General features: G+C 39.5%; 1 protein-coding gene across 2 annotated transcripts in view; it reads left to right on the top strand.

Moving 5' to 3' along the window:
- The window catches only part of Rxfp1 (relaxin family peptide receptor 1), a 116,002-nt gene extending 96,182 nt beyond the window's left edge, over positions 1–19,820 (top strand). The window contains exons 13-18 of one of the 2 annotated variants that reach the window (XM_034500702.2): positions 1,285–1,356; positions 2,491–2,562; positions 6,293–6,522; positions 9,520–9,930; positions 12,241–12,459; positions 16,558–19,820. In XM_034500702.2, the coding sequence (XP_034356593.1) occupies positions 1,285–1,356; positions 2,491–2,562; positions 6,293–6,522; positions 9,520–9,930; positions 12,241–12,459; positions 16,558–16,859 (1,306 nt within the window). In that variant the 3' untranslated portion in view covers positions 16,860–19,820. The remainder of the gene's footprint in view (positions 1–1,284; positions 1,357–2,490; positions 2,563–6,292; positions 6,523–9,519; positions 9,931–12,240; positions 12,460–16,557) is intronic. The other variant, XM_076932554.1, reaches the window with a different exon arrangement.
- Positions 19,821–21,484: the final 1,664 nt, after the last annotated feature.

The following is a 21,484-nucleotide window of genomic DNA, read 5'->3' as shown; positions in this document are numbered from 1 at the left end:
CAGTTAGGGTCTAATTCTGTTCTTTTGCACAAGGTTCTCCAGTTTTTTCAGCGCTGTTTGTTTAAAAGATTGTCCTTTCCTTGTTAAGTGTCTTCGGCACCTATGTCAAAAGTTACCTGAGTCTGCCTGAGAGGGGCTGTTCCTGGGCTCTGTAGTTGATCCCTTTGGTCTGCACAGCTGTGGATTACTGTGCGAACCCTAACATTGTTCTTTTTTCCAATACTGCTTTTGCTATTGAGGCTCCTTTGATGTCCTACATAAATTCATCAACTTTAATATGGACTGAGTCGTCCAATGCCATGAGCAAGAATATCTTTCCCTTCGTTGCTGTTGATCGAATTCATTTTCTACTCCTATAACAATGTACAACAGCCTGCCTAATTTACAACCTTACAACCAATAGAATTTTATGTGGCTCCCTGTTCTTGAGGTTAAAAAGATCAAAAGTCAAGACCAAATCTTGTGAAGTACAATGTCATCCTCAGCTATACTCGGTCTCTAATAAATAAATTAGCTTTTTTCTGATGAATACTGATTCTGAGATTGCTTTATATATCTGTTGGCCACTTGTATATCTTCTTTTAAGAAATATCTAGCCGGGCGGTGGTGGCGTGCGCCTTTAATCCCAGCACTTGGGAGGCAGAGGCAGGCGGATTTCTGAGTTCGAGGCCAGCCTGGTCTACAGAGTGAGTTCCAGGACAGCCAGGACTACACAGAGAAACCCTGTCTTGGGAAAAAAAAAAAAAAGAAGAAAGAAATATCTACTCATGTTCTTTGTCTATTTCTGTATTAGAGTATTTGTCCTTTTTCTATTGCATTGACTTTCCTATGTTTTATTAGGATTTAATCCATCCTTTATAGATGCTCTGCAGGGGTAGGGATGTGGCTCATTGGTGGAGTGTGTGCTTACCACTTGCAGAACAAAACAAAGAAGTAGTGGGAGAGAGAATAAAATGAAGAGAGTGCCTTGAAAATCATTTTTTCCATGCTGTAGACTTATTTCATGATGTGAAGAAGCTTTTATGTTTGATGTGGGCCTCTTTGGCTCTTGTTGCTTTCACGTTTGTGTTTTGGAAATCACATCCAAAACAAATCACTGCCAGGCCAATATCATGGGGGTCTTCCTCTATGGTCTCAGGGCTTACATTTAATTTTTCAATATATTTGAGTTGTGCTACAATTTTTTTTTTTTGGTAAATGTCTCAAATTTATTCAAAGTCAAGAAATATATTCTCTTTCCCCAAACAATTTTTAGGAATTACTTATGGCTGTCTTTTTTTTCAGGAATATTTCTTATAACCCAATCCAGAAAATTGAAGTAAATCAATTTGACTGTCTTGCCAAACTTAAGTCACTGTAAGTATATTCATATACAGTTTTACTTCAATACTAACAGCATACATGCTCCTGTATCTTTTAATTATGGTTTATTTCCAGCTCCACAAAAACATATGAGTCCTTGATGAACTATAGACATATACTATTGCTTCTATATTATGTGTTAATAAACTAAAAATTAAATTATAATGAACCTCTACGTCTCTCTGTGGCACCAAGATTAAGATACTGAATTGTGCATTTATGTTCTCTGAATGTATGTGGCATATTCATTGCTCCATTAATTCTGGGTAGTTAAGATTTACTATAGGTATTTCTCCTAGTTTGCTATAATAAAACATTACTGTAATAAAACACTGACCAAAATCAACTTGGGGAGAAAAGAGTTTATTTGACCTATAGGTTACAATCCATCATTGAGAAAAGCCAAATCGGGAACTCAAGGCTTGAAGCAGAAACCATGGAGGAATGCTGCTTACTGGCTTTCTGGCCCTCCAACATCAATCATTAATCAAGAAAATGCACCACCGATATGACCACTAGCCAAAACAGTGGAAGAAGTTTCCACAGTTGAGCTTCCCTCTTCCCAAGTGTGTCAAGATGACAACAAAGATTACCTAAAATGGAATTTTATAGACAATGTAAATCATGATTCACACCACACACACACACGGGGGGGGGGGGAAGGGAGGGAGGGAGGGAGGGAGGGAGAGGGAAAAGGAGAGGGAGAGAGAGAGATGAAAAGATACACATAACAAAAGTTCTGTTAATGTCTAATTGTCTTTAAAAGATAATTCTCAGTTCATCTTATCTAACTATTCTACAGTAAAATAGCACTTTATTAGAAAAAAAAGTATGATTTAAAAGGTATTGGAAAAAATTAAAGATGTCCAGAATATAATGTGTATGCAATTATTCTACAAACATTTACTGTCTAGTTATCATGCATTAGGCATTGTATCATGAACTGTAAAAGTTTTTTTAAGATATACATGTCTATAAACCAAGGAAGTGTCTAGATAGGCTGAATCTGAGCATTTCACTTAGAATAATGTTAACTAAAGGCACATTACTACAATGTCTTTCACAAAAATAATTGTCTTATTATACTGTGGATAACATGTTCTTTTGACTATTACTTGGTATTTTTAGCAGCCTTGAAGGAATAGAAATTTCAAATATCCAACAAAGGATGTTTAGACCTCTCATAAATCTCTCTCACATGTAAGTAGATGTTTTCTTGTTGTTCACCTTGGTTTTAATTCTTATGTCCCCACAAAATACACCATGCCAAATATAAATAAAATATTAACAATTTCTACTAATTTGTCTCTGTATGGTTAGTATTTGTGTCCCTCTTCCAAGTGTATGTTGCAATTTTAACCCCAAAGTAATGGTATTATTAAAAGGTTAAGCCTTGAAAAACTGATTGGCTCCTGAGTGCAGAGCCTTTATGAACAGCATCAGTATCACTTTTAAAGAGAATTGAAAAGCAGGGGAGTGGCACACCACCTTTAATCCAAGCACCTGGGAGACAGAGATGGCGGGTCTCTAAGTTGGGAGTCAGTCTGGTCTATATGGAGAATTCAAAACTAGTCATGGCTTCATAGTGATATCCTGTCTCAAAACAAAAATAAATTTAAGAAAGGCTGGAGCTAGTACATCAAAGCTCTGGGTTTGATGGATTCTCAAAAGAGGGAGGAAAAAGGGGGAGAGGGAGGCATCCTGGATGGGGAGATAGCTCAGTGGGGAAAGTGCTATGCAAACATGAGGACCTGAGTTCACCAGCACCCATGTGACCCTAGAACCATGTGAGCCTTGAGCCAGGTGAGCCTTGAGCCAGGTGAGCCTAGAGCCCTGTGAGCCTAGAACCAGATGAGCCTAGAGCCCTGTGAGCCTAGAAACAGGTGAGCCTAGAACCATGTGAGCCTAAAAACATGCTAGCCTAGAAACATGTGAGCCTATAACCATGTAACCTGTAGCCATGTAAGCCTCTACCATGAATTACAAACAAAAGAGCGAATATGAGAACGTTAAAAGTATCAAACTTTAGAAGAAAGAGGAAGGAAAAAATGAGGGAAAGAAGGAGGGAGGAAGGAAAGAAAGGAAGGAGGAGAAAGAAAAAGGGAAGGAGGGAGGGTATCTCTTGCATCATCCACTATATGAGAACACATAGTAAAAATGTGCCAGGAAGCAGCACTTCACCAGGAATCTAATATTCTGGCACCTTGACCTTGAACTTCTCAGCATGGAGAAGTGGGAAGTGAATGTTTATTGTTTAAACTCCCAGGCTATGGGATTTTTCAGCAGCCTAGATAGTCTCAGACATCAGTATTCAATAATTAACTCTTAAAGTTTGGCATTAGCTGGACAGCTTTTAGTTTTCCACACTCTGATAAAATTTATGGAAAAAAAATCACAGGCCAAGACACACGAATATGAGGGGTCTATTCAGTCTTACAAAACACATACATCTCTGATACTAGTCACAGATGCTGATATTTATCCAACAAGCTGTTGGATAAATGTGTATACTTTGTGTAAATAACACCAGATGAGGAAAGAAGAATATATATAAGTAAATATAAAAGAATTACGAACAGGCTGGGGAGGTGGCTCAGCAGGTCAAAGATCATACACACAGAACAAGTGGTATGTGTGTATGATCTCAGGACGCCTCCAGTGAGCTGGGACACTGGGACAAGACAGTCCAACCTGAAGCTCGGCAGCTACATAACCTGGGATGTGAAGTGCAGCAACAAACAAGAGAAGTTCTGCCTCAGAAATAAGATAGAAGGTCAGGATCAACACCTGAAGCCATTTTCTGACCTACATATCGATGTATGGGACACATGAGTCAGGTATATACACACATCTCACACAAAACAACATGTACATTAATTTGTAGCAATTATTTATTATTTTTAAATGTGTTTATAGATCATATAAGTGTGTAATATATAAATATAATACATAGTATACAAACACTATTTTAAAAATATATAAATAATTGCTACAAATTAATGAAGGTGGGAGAACTCTTCCCCAGGGAAAATTGTCCCTAACATCAGAGTGTGATTGGCGAAAGTGCGTGGGCGAAATGGTAACCTTTGTGAGTTCTATACTTTGTGTCTGGTTTTGCATTGATCATAGGCCTTATAAATATTTTGAGTTGAGTTGCTATCACAGCAAGCACTAGACTGTTCTTCACACTGTGGTGATTTTCAGTAATTTAGAAGTGTCTCATCAACCACTCTGTAATCTTCCCTGTGCTGTAAGTCTAAGACAGGACATTGTTTCTGTTTCCCATGAGTCCTCTGAGACAAGGCTCTCATAAGCTTCTTCGCTTGCTCACAACAAAATAGTCTGGCCAAGAAGAACTGAGTTTATTGCAAGAGACTGGTACAGCTCACAGAATCTAGAAATAAGTAAAAGCAGAGCCAGAAGTGGGCAGGAATCATGAAAACAAGAATTGAACAGTGGTCTTAGCCAAGTCCTGTTGAAATAAGCCATTCACATGCCATCAACAAGGCTCAGGGTTCCTCTTAGGGTATTTGCCTACCCTGAGCTAGGGAGGGCTTCCACTGATCATCCACCGCAATTCCTGTGGCTTGAGGATGGCTTCCTTCAGAAGAAATAAAGACATTATTGCTAAAAGCTTAACTAGCAAACAAGTACCCACTGAGGTTCTGTTGGTGAAAGTGGTTCAGCCTCAGACTCTTAAAACAAGAAGAAACGGCATATCCATCCTTATATTCTGCTCCACCCAATCATAGCTCATAGAGAAATGCAAAAACCAGACGGACATAGCAGCAACTGCCCTGCCCTTGTGCAGGACACAAAATGACTCCCACCTTGTATCATTTACTACTGCAACTGTTTACACTGTAGAGATCAATTCTGTTTTGCCACCATTCTTTGCCTGTTGAGGCAGACTGACACAGTCTGAATTCCAATCTCTACTATTACTAGAAAATGTCCTGTCAAATAATTCTCCACTGAAGATTTATCTCCTATTACAGTATTGCTAACACTCATCTCATGGAGTTCATTAGAGAATCTGTTCCTGGTATCTAAAACATGCCCAGGAAGTGTGTTCATGTTGCTACTGACGCAAGAGCAATTCTTGTTTATCCAGGTAATGTCTGTATCCAAGCAGGTATCTCTGTAGATGAAAAAATTCACTCAACATTTAATTCTTTATCATGTTTCAAAATCTAGTGTGAGAGGTAGACGTGGTTAGTAGTTATAGATAATAACTTAATGTAATGTTATGTTATAACTTCTGTAACAGAAAAGCCGTGGGAGCAGCAAATAGAATGAATTTAATTTTTCCCCCTAAGATCTGAGCAGTTAAGATCAGCTGTGGCAAAGCTATGGTTATATGAAATTCAAGTGTTTTTACCAGGTATACCCTTTAACACAGTTCTCAGTCGTGGTGACCCCCAACCATAAAATTATTTTTGGTACTACTTCATAACTGTAGCTTTGCTACTGTTATGAATCATAACGTAGATATTTGTATTTTCTGATATCTTAGGTGACCCCTGTGAAAGGGTCATTCAGCTCTCAAAGGGGTCACGACCCACAGTTTGAGAACCACCGGTTTGTATAGACTAAATTCTGGAAACAGCCATTGAAAGCGTCTTTGGATAAATCCCTTCTCTTGTTCACAAGCTAATCATTTATGCATATGCTAAGACATGTCTAACATGCATTTGTCATGCCTGCTTGCAGTTCTTACCCACACATTCTTTTACTATAAAATCAAGTGATTAAGAGTTAAATTTTGAACTTCAGAATTATGAGAGATTGCTAAGGAAATTTTTCTATTCCAGAAAATTATATATGAACACATTTTCTACTGAGAAAGTGTTGAAAACATATGTCAATGATTACCTTAATAACATTAAGTTAAATATTTGTTACAATTTTGTCTTCTCTTTGTAATCAGATATTTTAAGAAATTTCAGTACTGTGGATATGCACCACATGTGCGCAGCTGTAAGCCCAACACGGACGGGATTTCATCTCTTGAGAACCTCTTGGCAAGCATCATACAGAGAGTCTTTGTCTGGGTTGTATCTGCCATTACCTGCTTTGGAAACATTTTTGTTATTTGTATGCGACCATACATCAGATCTGAGAACAAGCTGCATGCCATGTCGATCGTTTCTCTCTGCTGTGAGTATTTCCTGGTTAAAGAGGAACCAGGCTTGAAATGTGCAAAACCATTGCTATTAGAAAATAAATTCTGTGGGGCTGGAGAGATGGTGCGGTGGCTCGGAGCCCATACCGCTCTTCCAGAGGACCCAAGCTGGGTTCCCAGCATCCACATGAGGTGGCTGACAACAGTTTATAAATTCAGCTCCACAGACTCCAACACTTCTGGCCTCCAAAGGTGCCTGAAAGCATGTGCACATACCCACATGCAAACACCGCTGTACACACGCATAATGGAGATAAGAATAATGATTTTTAAAAGAGACAGACAGACAGACAGTTTGAGAGAGGGAAAGGCTACAGAGGCTGGAGAGATGAGTCACCAGTCAAGTGTACATGTAGTTCTCACAGAGGACTCAGGTTCAGATCTCAACACCCACATGGTAGTTTACAACTATCCATAACTCCACTTCCAGGGGATCCAACACCCTCTTCTGTCTTCTGTCCACACCAGACACCCATATAATACACATTCTTACATGCAAGCAAACACACCCATACTCAAAATAAATAAATCCTAAAAGGAAACCTAAGAGAGAAAACAAGTTCCGTGAGTGTTATAAGAAAATTAGATTTTAAAGTAAGAAAACATAGAGGCGGGAGAAATGGCTCAGCACTTAAGAGGGATGACTTCACAACCGCCTGTAATTCCAGTTCCAGGGGATCCAATGCTTTTATCCAGCCTCTACACATATGGATGGGCACACACACACACTCACACACACACACACTCACACACACACTCTCACACACACACTCACACACTCACACACACACACACTCACACATACACGCACACACACACTCTCACACACACACAGTAATAATAATAATCAACTAAGAAGATTCAAAGTTCCGCCATCTTATGCAGTTTAAAGAAAGCCCCATTCACAACTATTTTCTCATGCAGGGCATGACTCCTAAAGCATATTCTCTTCAAACATCAGAGCTGGAGAGATCAGAGTTAAGAGCAAGCACAGCTTTTGTAGGGGAGCCAGATTTGGTTCCCAGCACCCACAGTCACGCAGCTCACAACCACCTGTAACTACAATTACAGGGGTTCCAACTCCCTTTGGCCTCCATAGCATGAGTACACATGTGGGGTACATAAACTAAGACAGTCATGTGTACACATATGCACACATGAACTCCCCTTACACACACAAATATAGAATAAATAATTCTTTTTTTTAATCTGGATGATTTTACTACAAATGATATTCTTGCCTTCCCCTTCTGAATCATCTAAGCAAAGCACATAGGAGGAGCTCACAGAAACTGAAGCAGCAAGCACGGGGCCTACACAGGTCTGCACCAGGTCCTCAGTGTATATACTACAGCTATTAACTTAGGATTTTTATGGGACTCCTGTGAACATGAGTGGGTCTCTGACTCTTGTGCTTGCTCTTGGGACTCTTTTCCTCCTGTTCAATTGCCATGTTCAGTTTCAATATAATAATATTTGCTTTATCTTATTGTGTTTTATTTTGTCATATTTGATTGTGAATCGCTTAGAAATCTGTTCTTTTCTAATAAGAGACAGAAAGAGAATGGACCCAGAATGGAGGGGCAGTGGGGAGGACCTGGGAGGACTAGGAGGAGGAGAAATGTAATCAGGATATATTGCATGAGAAAAGAATCTATTTCCAAAAACAAAAATATTAAAAAAGAAACGGTTGCTTTTCGTGGTCCCATCTTCACACCCGGAGCTGCGCCGTTGATTGGTTTGCATGTCCAGTTCATAAACACTGACTTTACAGCTGGACATTTCCAGATCTCTGAGCTACGAGAAGAATTCTCACTCACAGTTTAAAATATGTAAATAGGGAAATGTCTTCAAGTGGGATTGATTTTTTTTAGTAAGTTTTCAAAACCTGATTGTAAAGTATTACATTAAGTGAGGACTACAAAGAAAAACAAACAAAAAAATCAGACCTCAGAATGTTTATAGCCTGGGTCCCAAAGCCAAGGATGTATCTGTAGCCCCTCAAGTAAGTAAAGCAGCCCTGCATATAACATCCACCATTGTGTGAGTGGCCACGGATACTGTTACTGTACAAAGTCTGAGTTCTAATTTATTTTCTTTGCAAGCTATGTGAGATATAAAATTCTCAAAATGTCTACAACTCTGTATGGTTAGCCACAAAGTTCTGAGTGAAGGTCAACTTTCCTGTGTAAGGCTGGAGGATAACTACATTGTTTAAAAAAAAAAAATAGTGTCAATGCTCACATTGGAGAAAACTTAGGTTTTCCCCGTGGAGTCACATTTGGGTATATTAACCCCACTTCAGGGCAGGCCGCGTGCAGGAGTATTTGGCCAACACAAGAAAAGTCAATGGTCTTTTCATAGACTTTTGTCTCATATTGCTTTGTTTTGGATTTTTTGTTGTTGTTGTTGTATTTGAGACAGGGTTTCTCTGTGTAGCCCTGGCTGTCCTGGAATTCACTCTGTAGACCAGGCTAGCCTCAAACTCAGAAATCTACCTGCCTCTGCCTCCCAAGTGCTGGGATTAAAGGCATGTGCCACCACTACCCGGCCTGTTTTGGATTTTTTTTTTTATGTGTTATTATTCTTTTACTTGTATATTTTGTTTTTTGTTTTTTGTTTTTTTTTTTTTTTTTTTTTTTAGTTTTTTGTGTGTTTCTAGGGTTTTTTTATTTAAAAAGAGAGAGGTGTGGGAGTTGGGTGGGGGGAGTTAGAATCTGGGAGGAGTTGGGTCAGGGAAAGCTTAATTAGAATCTATGGTATGAAATTTTTTTTCAGTTAAAAAATAATGGATTTTAGGAGGCTGGAGAGATGACTCAGAGGGTAAGAACTCTGGCTGTTCCTCCTTTCTCAAGCTCTGCAAGCACTCTACAGCCAAGCTATCTAACCAACCTGTGAATTCTTAAAATGTTTTGTGTAAAGATACGCATACTATGTGCTTCTCTGAACCTATAAACTTGGGACCCTTGTAGGTGCTGACTGCCTAATGGGAGTATATTTATTTGTGATTGGCGCCTTTGACCTCAAGTTTCGGGGAGAGTACAACAGGCACGCACAGCCATGGATGGAGAGTGTTCATTGTCAGCTCACGGGCTCGCTGGCCATTCTGTCCACCGAAGTATCTGTTTTACTTTTAACATTTCTGACACTGGAAAAGTATATCTGCATTGTGTATCCTTTTCGGTGTTTAAGGCCTCGAAAATGCAGAACAATCACGGTTCTGATTTTCATTTGGATTATTGGGTTTATAGTGGCTTTTGCTCCACTTGGCAATAAGGACTTCTTCAAAAACTACTATGGCACCAATGGAGTATGCTTTCCTCTTCATTCAGAAGACACAGGAAATACTGGAGCCCAGATTTATTCAGTGGTAATTTTTCTTGGTAAGAAACCCTGCATGGCAAGCCTTCCTGTATCGCAGCTCTTGCTAGAGTATCTCGCAGTACGAAACTCAGTTATGACCTTCCATTGTTTGCAAACTTCTGCCCTTCTAACCCAGTGGTTCTCAACTTCCTAGTGCTACGACCTTTAATACAGTTCCTCATGTGTGGTGACCCCAACCATAGAATTATTTTGGTTGCCACTTCATAACTATAATTTTACTGCTGTTATACATCATAATGTATATATCTGTGTTTTCCAATGATCTTAGGCTATCTCCGTGAAAGGGAGATTCACCCTCAAAGGGGTAGTGACCCATATGTTGAGAACTGCTCTTTTAGTGACTTCTCCAAATCATTTCACAGATAAATTTGGTTTTATTGGGGAATGTTTTTCTTCCTCCATCTATTCTGACTTGAAAGTTTTGCTGGCTATAGTAATCTGTAATGGCATCTGTGCTTGTCTCTTAAGAGTTTCTAAAACTTCCATTTAGGCCCGTCTGGCTATCAGTCTCCACTGAGAGAATGCAGGAGTTACTCTAGTAGGTCTGCTTTTATGTTAGTTGTTCTCCTGTTTACTGTCTTGATTATGTGTCATAGGGAATTTCCTTTCTGGTTCAGTCTATTTGGTGTTCTGTATGCTTCTGTCCCGTGATAGGCCCTTTCTTCTTCAGATTATGGAAATTTTCTTCTATGATTTTGTTGAAAACATTTTCTGTCTTTGACCTGGATTTCTTCTCCTTCCTCTCTCCTTATCAGTCATTGATTTGGTCTTTTCATAATGTCCCAGATTTCCTGAATGTTTTGTGCTTGGATTTTTTAGAATTAACATTTTCTTTGATCGGGGTATCCATTTCTTCTACCTTGCTTGAATGCCCTAAATTTCCTCTTTTGTGTCTTCTACTCTGTTGGTGACATTTATCTCTGAGGGGTTTGTTTGACTTCCTAATTTTTTTTTAAATTATTTATTGTACAGTAGATTTGGATGTAAAACCTCTTCTTTTTTTTTTAAGAATTTATTTATTTATTTTGTGTAAGTACACTGTAGCTGTCTTCAGACACCCATATGAGGGCATCAGATCTCATTATGGATGGTTGTGAGCCACCATGTGGTTGCTGGGATTTGAACTCATGACCTCTGGAAGAGCAGTCAGTGCTCTTAACCACTGAGTCTTCTCACCAGCCCGACTTCCTAAATTTTTTATTTCCAGTTTTACCTGAGTTTCAGTTTTCTTTAGTGATTCCATTGCTACTTCATGTCTTGAACCATTTTCATCATTTTGTTCTATTGTTGGTTTGTGTTCTCACAGACTGATTAGTAGATTTATTCATGCCCTCTTTGGGGTCCTTGAGCATATTCATAATAGCTATTTTGAAATCCTTATTTTTGCTATACCTATATTGCTTTCTTTAGGGCTTACTGCCATGGGGTTGCTGGGTTCTGGTGAAGAAACATTGTCTTGGTTGCTAATGACTGTGAGGTTGTGTTTGCACTGGCATCTAAGCATCAGGGTCTGGGACAATTGTGATCCCATGCACTGATATCAAGTCTTGTCCTTGTTGGCTGAGCGCTGGGAAACTGCTTGGTTTCCTTTGTTCTCTTTGGATCGTAGAAGAGTGTGGTGGTTATGGGTTACCTGGTAAGGAGTGCTTTTGATTCCCTGCCTGGTGTGGCCACTGGGAGGCCCAGGTTGAACGTGTTTCTAGGTTTTGGGAGCTAACATGAAGGAACAGGGATGGGCTGTAAGGGAGATGGAGCTGAAAGAGACTAGAGGAAGGAGAAAAGCTGGATCTGCTGCAAGGTTTGCTAGAGTTCCCAGAGAGTGGAGTCAGAGAGGACAGGCCCTTGCAGGTGATCTGCTCCTGGGCTGAGGATGAGACTGGGAAACTGGAATCAAAAGACAGGAAGGAGAGTGAAGATTGCCTACTGGATTATCACTGGCCAGCATGTGCCTAGGTACAGAGTGCCTCTGGGTATTGGTGGTTGACAGATACAAAGGGACGGGGTGAGAGAGGAAGCCTGGGCCGAGGAGCTGCGGAATCCCCAGCAAATGGAGGCAGGAAGGAAAGACAAGACCCTTTGAGACAATATCTGAGGTAGTGCTCGGGATGAGACTGTGTAATTGGAAATGGAGGTCAGGAAGGAGATCTGGTACACATTTGTAATCTGAGGCAGGAGGATTGTATGTTGGTGTCCAGCCTAGGCTTATCTGGATTCTGTGGTCTTTAATAATAATATCTAAGCCATGTTTTATCTGTTTGTCTTAAGAGAATGCTAACATACACTACTAACGTTCTTCATGGTCTAAACAGGTATTAACCTGGTGGCATTTATCGTCATTGTCTTCTCCTATGGAAGCATGTTTTACAGTGTTCATCAAAGCACCATAACAGCAACTGAAATCCAGAAGCAAGTGAAGAAGGAGATGATCCTCGCCAAACGCTTTTTCTTCATCGTGTTCACCGATGCGTTGTGCTGGATTCCTATTTTTATACTGAAATTTCTTTCACTGCTTCAGGTGGAGATACCAGGTACCATCTTTTCCTGGGAAGAATAAATATGTGTAGAGTTATATATTTTTTAGATTTATTTATTTATTTTATGTATATGAGTACACTGTTGCTGTCTTCAGAGACACCAGAAGAGGGCATCTGATCCCATTACAGATAGTTGTGAGCCACCATGTGGTTGCTGGGAATTGAACTCAGGACCTGTGGAAGAGCAGTCAGTGCTCCTAACCACTGAGCCATCTCTCCAGCCTATGCAGAGTTATTCTTTACAAAATAATAATAATAATAATAATAATAATAATAATAATAATAATAATTACTATTCTTACCAACAACTCTGTTCAAGAATTATTAGTCAGGATAGTGTGGACTCTGGCTCCATCCTTGATGAAGTGTTTACTGAGAGGAACTGTTCAGTTCTTTCCATAAATGCCTAGTGCCACAGTTCTCATGAAAACCAAACCATGACTATACCATGAAAACAAAATGACCAAAATAAATGGTATACGGTGCTTAAATTGGCAGCCTGCTTAAACCGACCTAATAATTACCAAATCATGAATTTGCTTCTTAGAATGTGAGAAATGGTTCTCCCTACAATACATATGATAAAGGACACTGCACCAGAGTGTGATGTAATAGAAAACAACACAGCATTGTAAAATAGTGTACATTACATGCATCACAGTGGCTGTTGCATTGGGCAACAGAATATGAATATAAATATGTTGGTGAGGAGGAGAAATTTGACCCCTTGTGCATTGATAGTAGGATTTGAACATGGTGTGAGAGTGTGCTAGAGATTGCAAAATATTAGCTATAGAGTTGCCAAACAATCCAGCCATTCCACTTCTGGATTAATATACAAGGGAATTACAAGCCAGAACTAAAATAGATATCAGCACATTTAACGTTGACAGCAGCATTCATAGGCACAAGCAGTATAGTGTCTATAGATGGACAAATAAACCACAGCAAATGGATCATATAGTGTCTACAGATGGATGGACAAATAAATCATAGCAAACATGAACACAGATCATACAGTGTCTACAGATGGATGGACAAATAAATCATAGCAAACATGAACACAGATCATATAGTGTCTACAGATGGATGGACAAATAAATCATAGCAAACATGAACACAGATCATATAGTGTCTACAGATGGATGGACAAATAAATCATAGCAAACATGAACACAGATCATATAGTGTCTACAGATGGATGGACAAATAAATCATAGCAAACATGAACACAGATCATATAGTGTCTACAGATGGATGGACAAATAAGCCATAGCAAACATTTACATGGATCATATAGTGTCTACAGATGGATGGACAAATAAATCATAGCAAACATGAACACAGATCATATAGTGTCTACAGATGGATGGACAAATAAATCATAGCAAACATGAACACAGATCATATAGTGTCTACAGATGGATGGACAAATAAATCATAGCAAACATGAACACAGATCATATAGTGTCTACAGATGGATGGACAAATAAATCATAGCAAACATTTACATGGATCATATAGTGTCTACAGATGGATGGACAAATAAATCATAGCAAACATGAACACAGATCATATAGTGTCTACTGATGGATGGACAAGTAAACCATAGCAAACATGTATGTGGATCATATAGTGGCTACAGATGGACGAACAAAATGGAGCAGACATATACATGGATCATTATTCAGGTTTAGAAAGAAAGGAAGTTCTTTTTAAAGTTTTTTTACATTTATTATTTTGTGTGTGTGTATGTGTGTGTACATGCATGTATACGTGTGCTATGACACACATGTGGAAGTCAGGGAACAATCTGCTGGAACTCTCCCTTCACCATGTATATTCTGAGCATTGAACTTAGGTTGTCAGACTTGGCAACCAGAACCTCTCCCCATCAGCCCTTAGAAGGAAATTCTGGCACGTGCTGCATTATACATGAATCTTGAAGATGTTGAGTAAATGGCCCTGACAGAAAGGGACCACTTGTTTTATGATTCATCTTACTTGAGACTCCTAGGATAGACAAGTTCATAGACAGAACATAGACCAGCGGTTGCTAGAGGATGGAAGGGGGAGCATGGGAGGCACAGTTTAACACAGTTTCCCTTGGGAAGATGAGATCATGCTGAGACCAGGGTGGTGAGAGATGCTCTACAACACAGATGTTCTCAGCACCACAGAGCTGCGCACTTAAAAAGGTTAATGTGCAAAGTTTATGTCATGCATATTTTTCACTAAAAAAGTACAAGTATCCCTGCCGACTGCATATGTAGCCCAGTGTATATTCGCATTTTGTCATCTATATGTGCTTAATTTAGTTTTGTTTGATCCCACAGGCGATGATAATAGAATCTTACAATTTATGAAGAATAAGAGGGACAATGGTATCAAATATATTGTGACAAAAATATGAGTAATTTGGTAGTTCTATATATAGGCAAGGGTAATTTTTAAGATGGGTTTAGAAAGTTGCTGAGATGGCTCAGTAGTTGCAAGTATTAGCTCTCCTTCCAGGGAATGGAAGTTCAGTTCCCAGTGCCCATATGAGAAGCCCAACAACCAGCTGCAGCCCCAGCTCTTCTGTATTTAACTCCCTCCTCTGACCTCCTTGGTTACCCACACCCATGTGGCATATACACAGGCAGACAGACACATACAAATCAAAGTTATTCTTCAAAAAAATGAATTTAGTCAAATTGGTTTTGGCGTTTTGTTTTTGTAATGCTTTGCTGTATGTTTTGGGTTGTTCATTTGTGATACTAGGGGTTGAACCTAGGGCCTCATAACACTACACAAGTACTGTACCACCTAACTATATCTCTAGATCTTTTTCTCCCACTTTTTATGTTGAGTCATAATTGTGTTGAGTTGCTTCATTCATTCTATAGCTCAGAATGGCCATGTACTTTTCTCAGCCTCTTTTTTGTTTGGGGGGGTGGGGGTGTTTAAGACAGGGTTTTTCCATGTGGCTTTGGCTGTCCGGAACTGACTATACAGATCAGGAAAGTTTTAACTTCATGTAGATCTGCCTGCCTCTGCCTCAAGTGCTGAGATTAAAGATGTACTCCATCACACCTGGCTTGTCTCAGGCTCTTAGTTGGGGTTTTAGGCTGCTGTTACTATCTACTCAATAATAGGTCAGTGAAATAAATATTTGGTCAAAAGCCTAAAAATGTTGCAGGCTGAGGAGATGGCTCAGTTTATAAGATGCTTGCCATTTATAAGATGCTTGCCACACTAGCAGGAGTTTGGGTTCCCCAGCAACCACACGAAAAGCAAAGTGTGCAATAGCACATCTATAACCCCAGTTATTGTCTGGGAGGCAACAGAGATGAGGGAATCCTAGGAATCACTGTCCAGCCAGCCAAATCACTCACCCATTTGCTGAGTTCTAGGTTCACTGAGAGGTCCTATTTCAAAAAATAATGTGGAGAAAAATGTGGGAAAAAAAACTAACATTGACCTCTGGCCTCCACATGCATGAGCACACATGTGCACATGTATCTGCATGTATCACTCACACACACATACATGCATGTATGTGCACACTCAAATGTGTGCTGGACTTAAAATAGGTGCCTATTTTTAAAATGAACAGGCCCGGGAGCCAGTTGAGTGCTCTTCTGGCATGTACAGTGCCCTTGGTCCAATCTCTAGCACTGCCATAAAGAAAAACAAAAGGAGATCAAATACATAACAAACAAGAAATTCATTCAAGACCAATCTACATATTCTGAGAAGTACTACATGTACCTTCTATTGGTTAAAACATTTGCAAATGATGATAAATGCTAAATAACATGTTTTGTCTTTAAATGGACTCATAATGATATGTCATAACTCTGCATAAATACTCCTAGTAGTGTTCTTTCGTTGGCACTCTGATGTATTCAGAAAAAGCCTCTCAGCAAGAGCCCTGTGCCTTTGCAGCACTGGCATTCCTTTAAACACTGACACTACAGAAAGACATCCTGAAAATAACTTGGTGTTTAATTATGTCACATTAAAGAAAAGGGAGGCTGAAGACAGAAGATGCAAGATATACCTGACAACACGCCATCGTGACTCAGGTGTTTTATCTTTCTCTTCCAGATACTATTACCTCCTGGGTGGTGATTTTTATTCTACCTATCAACAGTGCTTTGAACCCAATCATCTACACGTTGACCACTAGACCTTTCAAGGAAATGATCCATCGACTCTGGTACAACTACAGACAAAGAAGGTCTGTTGACAGAAAAGGGACTCAGAAAGCATATGCTCCATCATTCATCTGGGTGGAAATGTGGCCCTTGCAGGAGATGTCCACTGAGTTTATAAAGCCGGATGCTTTCACAGACCCCTGTGATCTGTTGCTAGTTTCTCAGTCATCTAGACTCAATTCTTACTCATAACTGGCTCTGGAAACCACTTATTCCCAAGAATACTGTGAAGTGCTTCTAGAGGGATTTGTTGATATGAAGGGATATGTTGATAGCTAAGACAAGTTAGCTTAGAGTGGCATGAGGGATGAAAAAGTAGCTGGTGCTCGTACAAAGAGAAGTAATTATACTGACAACATGTGCGTGTATGTTAGTACATATTTGCACAGCAGATGAAGGGAAATCTATTTCTAGCATGCATTTATGCACACTGCATGGAGGTAAAGTGTTGAGCACCCAACATAGAGCCTTTTTAATCTAAATATTGTGTTCAACTATTAACACCACAAATTCTACCCACAGCTCCTAGACTTCTGTTGTGCATATCAGCAAACATAAGACCCACAGACACTTAAGGCCTAAAGTTTTATAATACTCAAAGATAACTGCATCAGATAAAATATAAAGGACTAGAGAGATGCTCAGTGGATAAAAGTGATTACTATATAAGTGTGCTGACCTGAGCTCAATATCTGGAATCCATGGAAGGGTGGAAGGAGAAAATAAAGTCTGGAAAATTGTCCTCTGACAATGCTTGTGCACCATGGCATGTGTGTGCACACATGCACATCACACACACACAATTTTAAATGTGGTGGTTTGCAAAATAGAAACATTGCTGTTTGATGAATCCTTTGCATTCTTCATTGAGTTGCCACACTTGAGAGTCAACACAACACATTATTAAAAGGAAGCTGTGTCACCAGGTGTGGTAGACAAACCTGTAGTGCTAACATTGGAGAGGAAAAAGCATAAGAATCCTAAGTCTGAGGCCAGCCTCAGCAACATAGAAAGATCCTATCTCTAACATGTAAAGCAGATCTTATGATATGGTTCGACAGCTAAAGTGCTTGTTGCACACGCACAGCCAACTGAGTTGAATTCCTGGCACGACCATTAAAAAGCCAGCTGCGGTAGAATATACCTATAATCCCAGTGCTGAGGAGGTAGAAACTGGAGGGTCCTGAAGGCTTGTTGACCAGCTATTGAGGAAGACACCGAATGTCAACTTCTGACTTCTACACACGTATGCTCACTCACACACACAAACACACTACACACACACACACACACACAAAGAAGGGAGGCAAACTTTGTTACAAACTCAGAACCAGCATTTTTCTGTCACTCCCTACCCAGTTTTCTAGTGGCTTTGCTTTAAGTTAGTGCCATCATGAAGAAACAGAACAGGCTGGTAGGTAGAATACAAAGGGGTAAGCCAGAGAAGCAGGACTGGAGCATTGAGATCAATGATGTCAGAGTCCAGCGATAAACCTTTGTGTTTCAATCAATTGATTGTTTAAATGGGTGACAAGACACCTGTAGCCTAACAGAATTAAATCAAGAGGATATAAACAACTTTATATCCACAGCCAGCAAACAACCCTTTAAAGAAAAGCTAACACGAACGCTACTCAAACTGTTCCTCAGATGAAAAGTGAAGGAAAAATAGCAAACATCTCTAAGAACCCAGCACAGCCTGATCAAAACCAGAGAAGAGAACAATAAAAGAAAGAAAGGCCTGTGACAAAATTTGACAACCTTCAGGATAAGAGCCCTGTGGAAACGAAGAAGGAGCGAAAGCTAGCATAATAAAGGTCACATATAACAAAGCTGTAAGTGACAGAACTAAAAGGGAAAAGGCATTGCCTCTAACGCAGGGATGAGATAAGAGTATCTGATGGGGACCTCGGCGGCACCATGGCCAGCAGCTAAACCATCCTTGTGAGGTGAAGAATGAAACTCAGCAACAATTTTTTTAGGTGCTGGGTCAAAACGTCCAGATCCTGACCTTGGAATTTATTCTTCTTGCACATTTAAGCACAGTAAAACTTTAGGGAAAGGCTTGCATGTGACAGTTATCACAATGAAGCTTTAGGCATACAAAGCATTTGTGACCTTTACAAGAAAAATGAATTCAATTAGCTGATAAACAGTGCTCAGGGCCTAAAAAGAAAGGATTTGTAATAGTGATAGATTATTGATGGAGGATATGAAGTACATTGAGCCTCTTTTGTAAGTCGGGTTCTGTTTACTGAGAGACAAGGCTCAGGATTAGGGCCCACACAATGCTCAGGATGTGGCGGGGGTGGGAGGATTCAGGAAGGCTGGCTCCATAGAACAGCAAAAAGATCACCATGTTATCAGACAACACCTATCCCAGTTTTCTAGATGACCAGGAGTCAGTTATATTCTTCCTTTCAAGAAAATAAGTCCACATGTTTAACAAGTCTGACTCCTCAAATGCTTTCTCCTGTGTCTATGTTCCTGTTTCTATACTATGCCTCCTACAAGTGCCCACTTACATAATTCTTATTCAGTATATCTTTCAAAATGTTAGCTTGAGAAAGAATAAAAAGAATTAAAATGGACACAAAAATGACAGGGAGAAATTAATATATCCCTATTGTAGACAACCCAAAGCTACATTTAAAAGACCCTAAAGATTCCATTAGAAAGTTCTTGGACCTCAACATTTTCCCTATAGTGTTTCTGAAAACATAATCCAAAAATATAATCTATAAACCATGTGATCTAGCTAGTCAACTCATGGGTATACGCCCAAAGTACTCTTTGTTAACATAGCACAGAGATACTTGTATATTCATATTTATTGTAATGTTCACCAAAAAAAGGAAAGAAAACAAAAAAGGAAAAAAGGGAACAGTCTAGATATTCATTGAAAGAAAAGGAGAATTTACATATTTACAAAAAATTCAGTAGCCTTCCTATATATCTGTAAGAAACCTTATTTGAAATAAGTTCATTAGCTGGGCAGTGGTGGCACATGCCTTTAATCCCAGCACTTGGGAGGCAGAGGCAGGCAGATTTCTGAGTTTGAGGCCAGCCTTGTCTACAGAGTGAGTTCCAGGACAGCCAGGGCTACACAGAGAAACCCTATCTTGAAAAAAAAAAAACAAAAACAAAACAAACAAAAAAAAAAAAACAAAAAAAAAAAAGAAAGAAAAGAAAAGAAAGAAAAAAGAAATAAGTTCATTATGTATATATAAAAATACTGTTGATTTTTGTGTTTATTTTGCATCTTATTTTTTAACATTGAAATTTCCAGTTACATGCATCTTCCTGAAAATGTCTTTTTTTTTCTTGCTCGGTGGCTAAATAAAGTTTCATTGTGTATACATTAAATGAAATAAGCCAAACTCAAAAGATAAATTCTTTAAGTTCATTCTCTCTCTCTCTCTTTCGTGTGTGTGTGTGTGTGTGTGTGTGTGTGTGTGTGTGTGTGTGCACATGTATGTGAAATAAAACTACAAAGGGAACCATGAAGGGAAGAAGTATTGGGAGGTACTAAGGCTAGGGAAGGGAGTTGGGGACGAGGGTAGTATTTGTGTGGAGGTCTCAAAGGCACAAGGTGAGAACAAAGTGTACACATGTATGAAAACTGCCATCTAAAGTCATTATTTTGTATGTTAACCTAAAAATAATTTCCAGAGCTCTTAGAAGAAAATAATTCCTTGAAATATGGGATTTGGTGATGGGTTCCTAGTGATGCAAAATTCAGACCAACAAAAGGAGGAAAACTGCTTCATCTAAGTTCAAACCTTAAGGCATCAAGAAGGTTGGGAGAACTCTTGCTACTTTCCCAGGGGACCCGGATTCCATTTCCAGTACTCACCATTGGTCAGCTCACCAAAGCCTGTAACCCCAGCTCCAAAGGACCTGACACCCTCTTGTGGCTTCATTGGACACCACACTCATATGCACAAACCCACACTCAGATACATACCAATGCAAAATGACAATCACTGTGGGAAAATTTGGCCTTGCTTCAAAAAGCAAATTTAAATAAATTTACTATATGACCTATTTCACCTGGAGATACAAACCCAAAGGAATTAAACATAGGACTCAGACAAGTACTTTCATGCAGTATTTCTTGCAGTAGTTTTGTAAGAGCCAGAATACGGAAAGCCAAGTGCCAACAACTGAAAAGTGGGAAACCAAAGTGTGGAACATATACATTTCGACAGAATATTACTCTGCTGTTAAAAGACATGAGGTTGTGATCAATACTATAGCATGAAGATGTAATGGAAGCCAGGGATCAAAGGACAGATGCAAGTGGGCTCACTTACATAGAGTAGCTGGGGTAAGCAGATTCTTAGAAATGGACGGGAACAGAGAGATCACTAGTCGTAGGGGTCACAGAGGAACTGGATGGATCTTCCTGGGTTTACATAATCTAAATTGCACATGGGAATGGAACTTGGACACTGCAGTAAAAGCCAGTGAATTGTACACTTTAGACAGGTGGATTTTATAGTACAGTTATAGTTACAATCTCAACAGAGCAATAAAAAGAAGAAAGGTGTTGGTTTAGGCACTTGGCTTTACAAAGAGTTTCATACTCTTCCTGCATAATTTTTACTCCAAAGAGATACGGCTGTCATAGAAAGGTGGCCTTGCCTTGCTTAAACAGCCAGTTCGTCAGATATAACTTAACTAGTTATTTTCTAGTCAATTGGGCTTGGGAAAGGGAGAGAGAAAGGGTTCAAGGCAGACAGACACCAACCGCAATGGCACAGCAAATGGTGCAGCTTGAGTCTGAACCAGGATGCTTCACTCTCAGCAGCCAA

Source organism: Arvicanthis niloticus, chromosome 4, assembly GCF_011762505.2.
Source record: "Arvicanthis niloticus isolate mArvNil1 chromosome 4, mArvNil1.pat.X, whole genome shotgun sequence".
Lineage (NCBI taxonomy): Eukaryota > Metazoa > Chordata > Mammalia > Rodentia > Muridae > Arvicanthis > Arvicanthis niloticus.
Note: the sequence above shows the minus strand (reverse complement) of the source record. Positions and strands in the feature narration are given on the sequence as shown.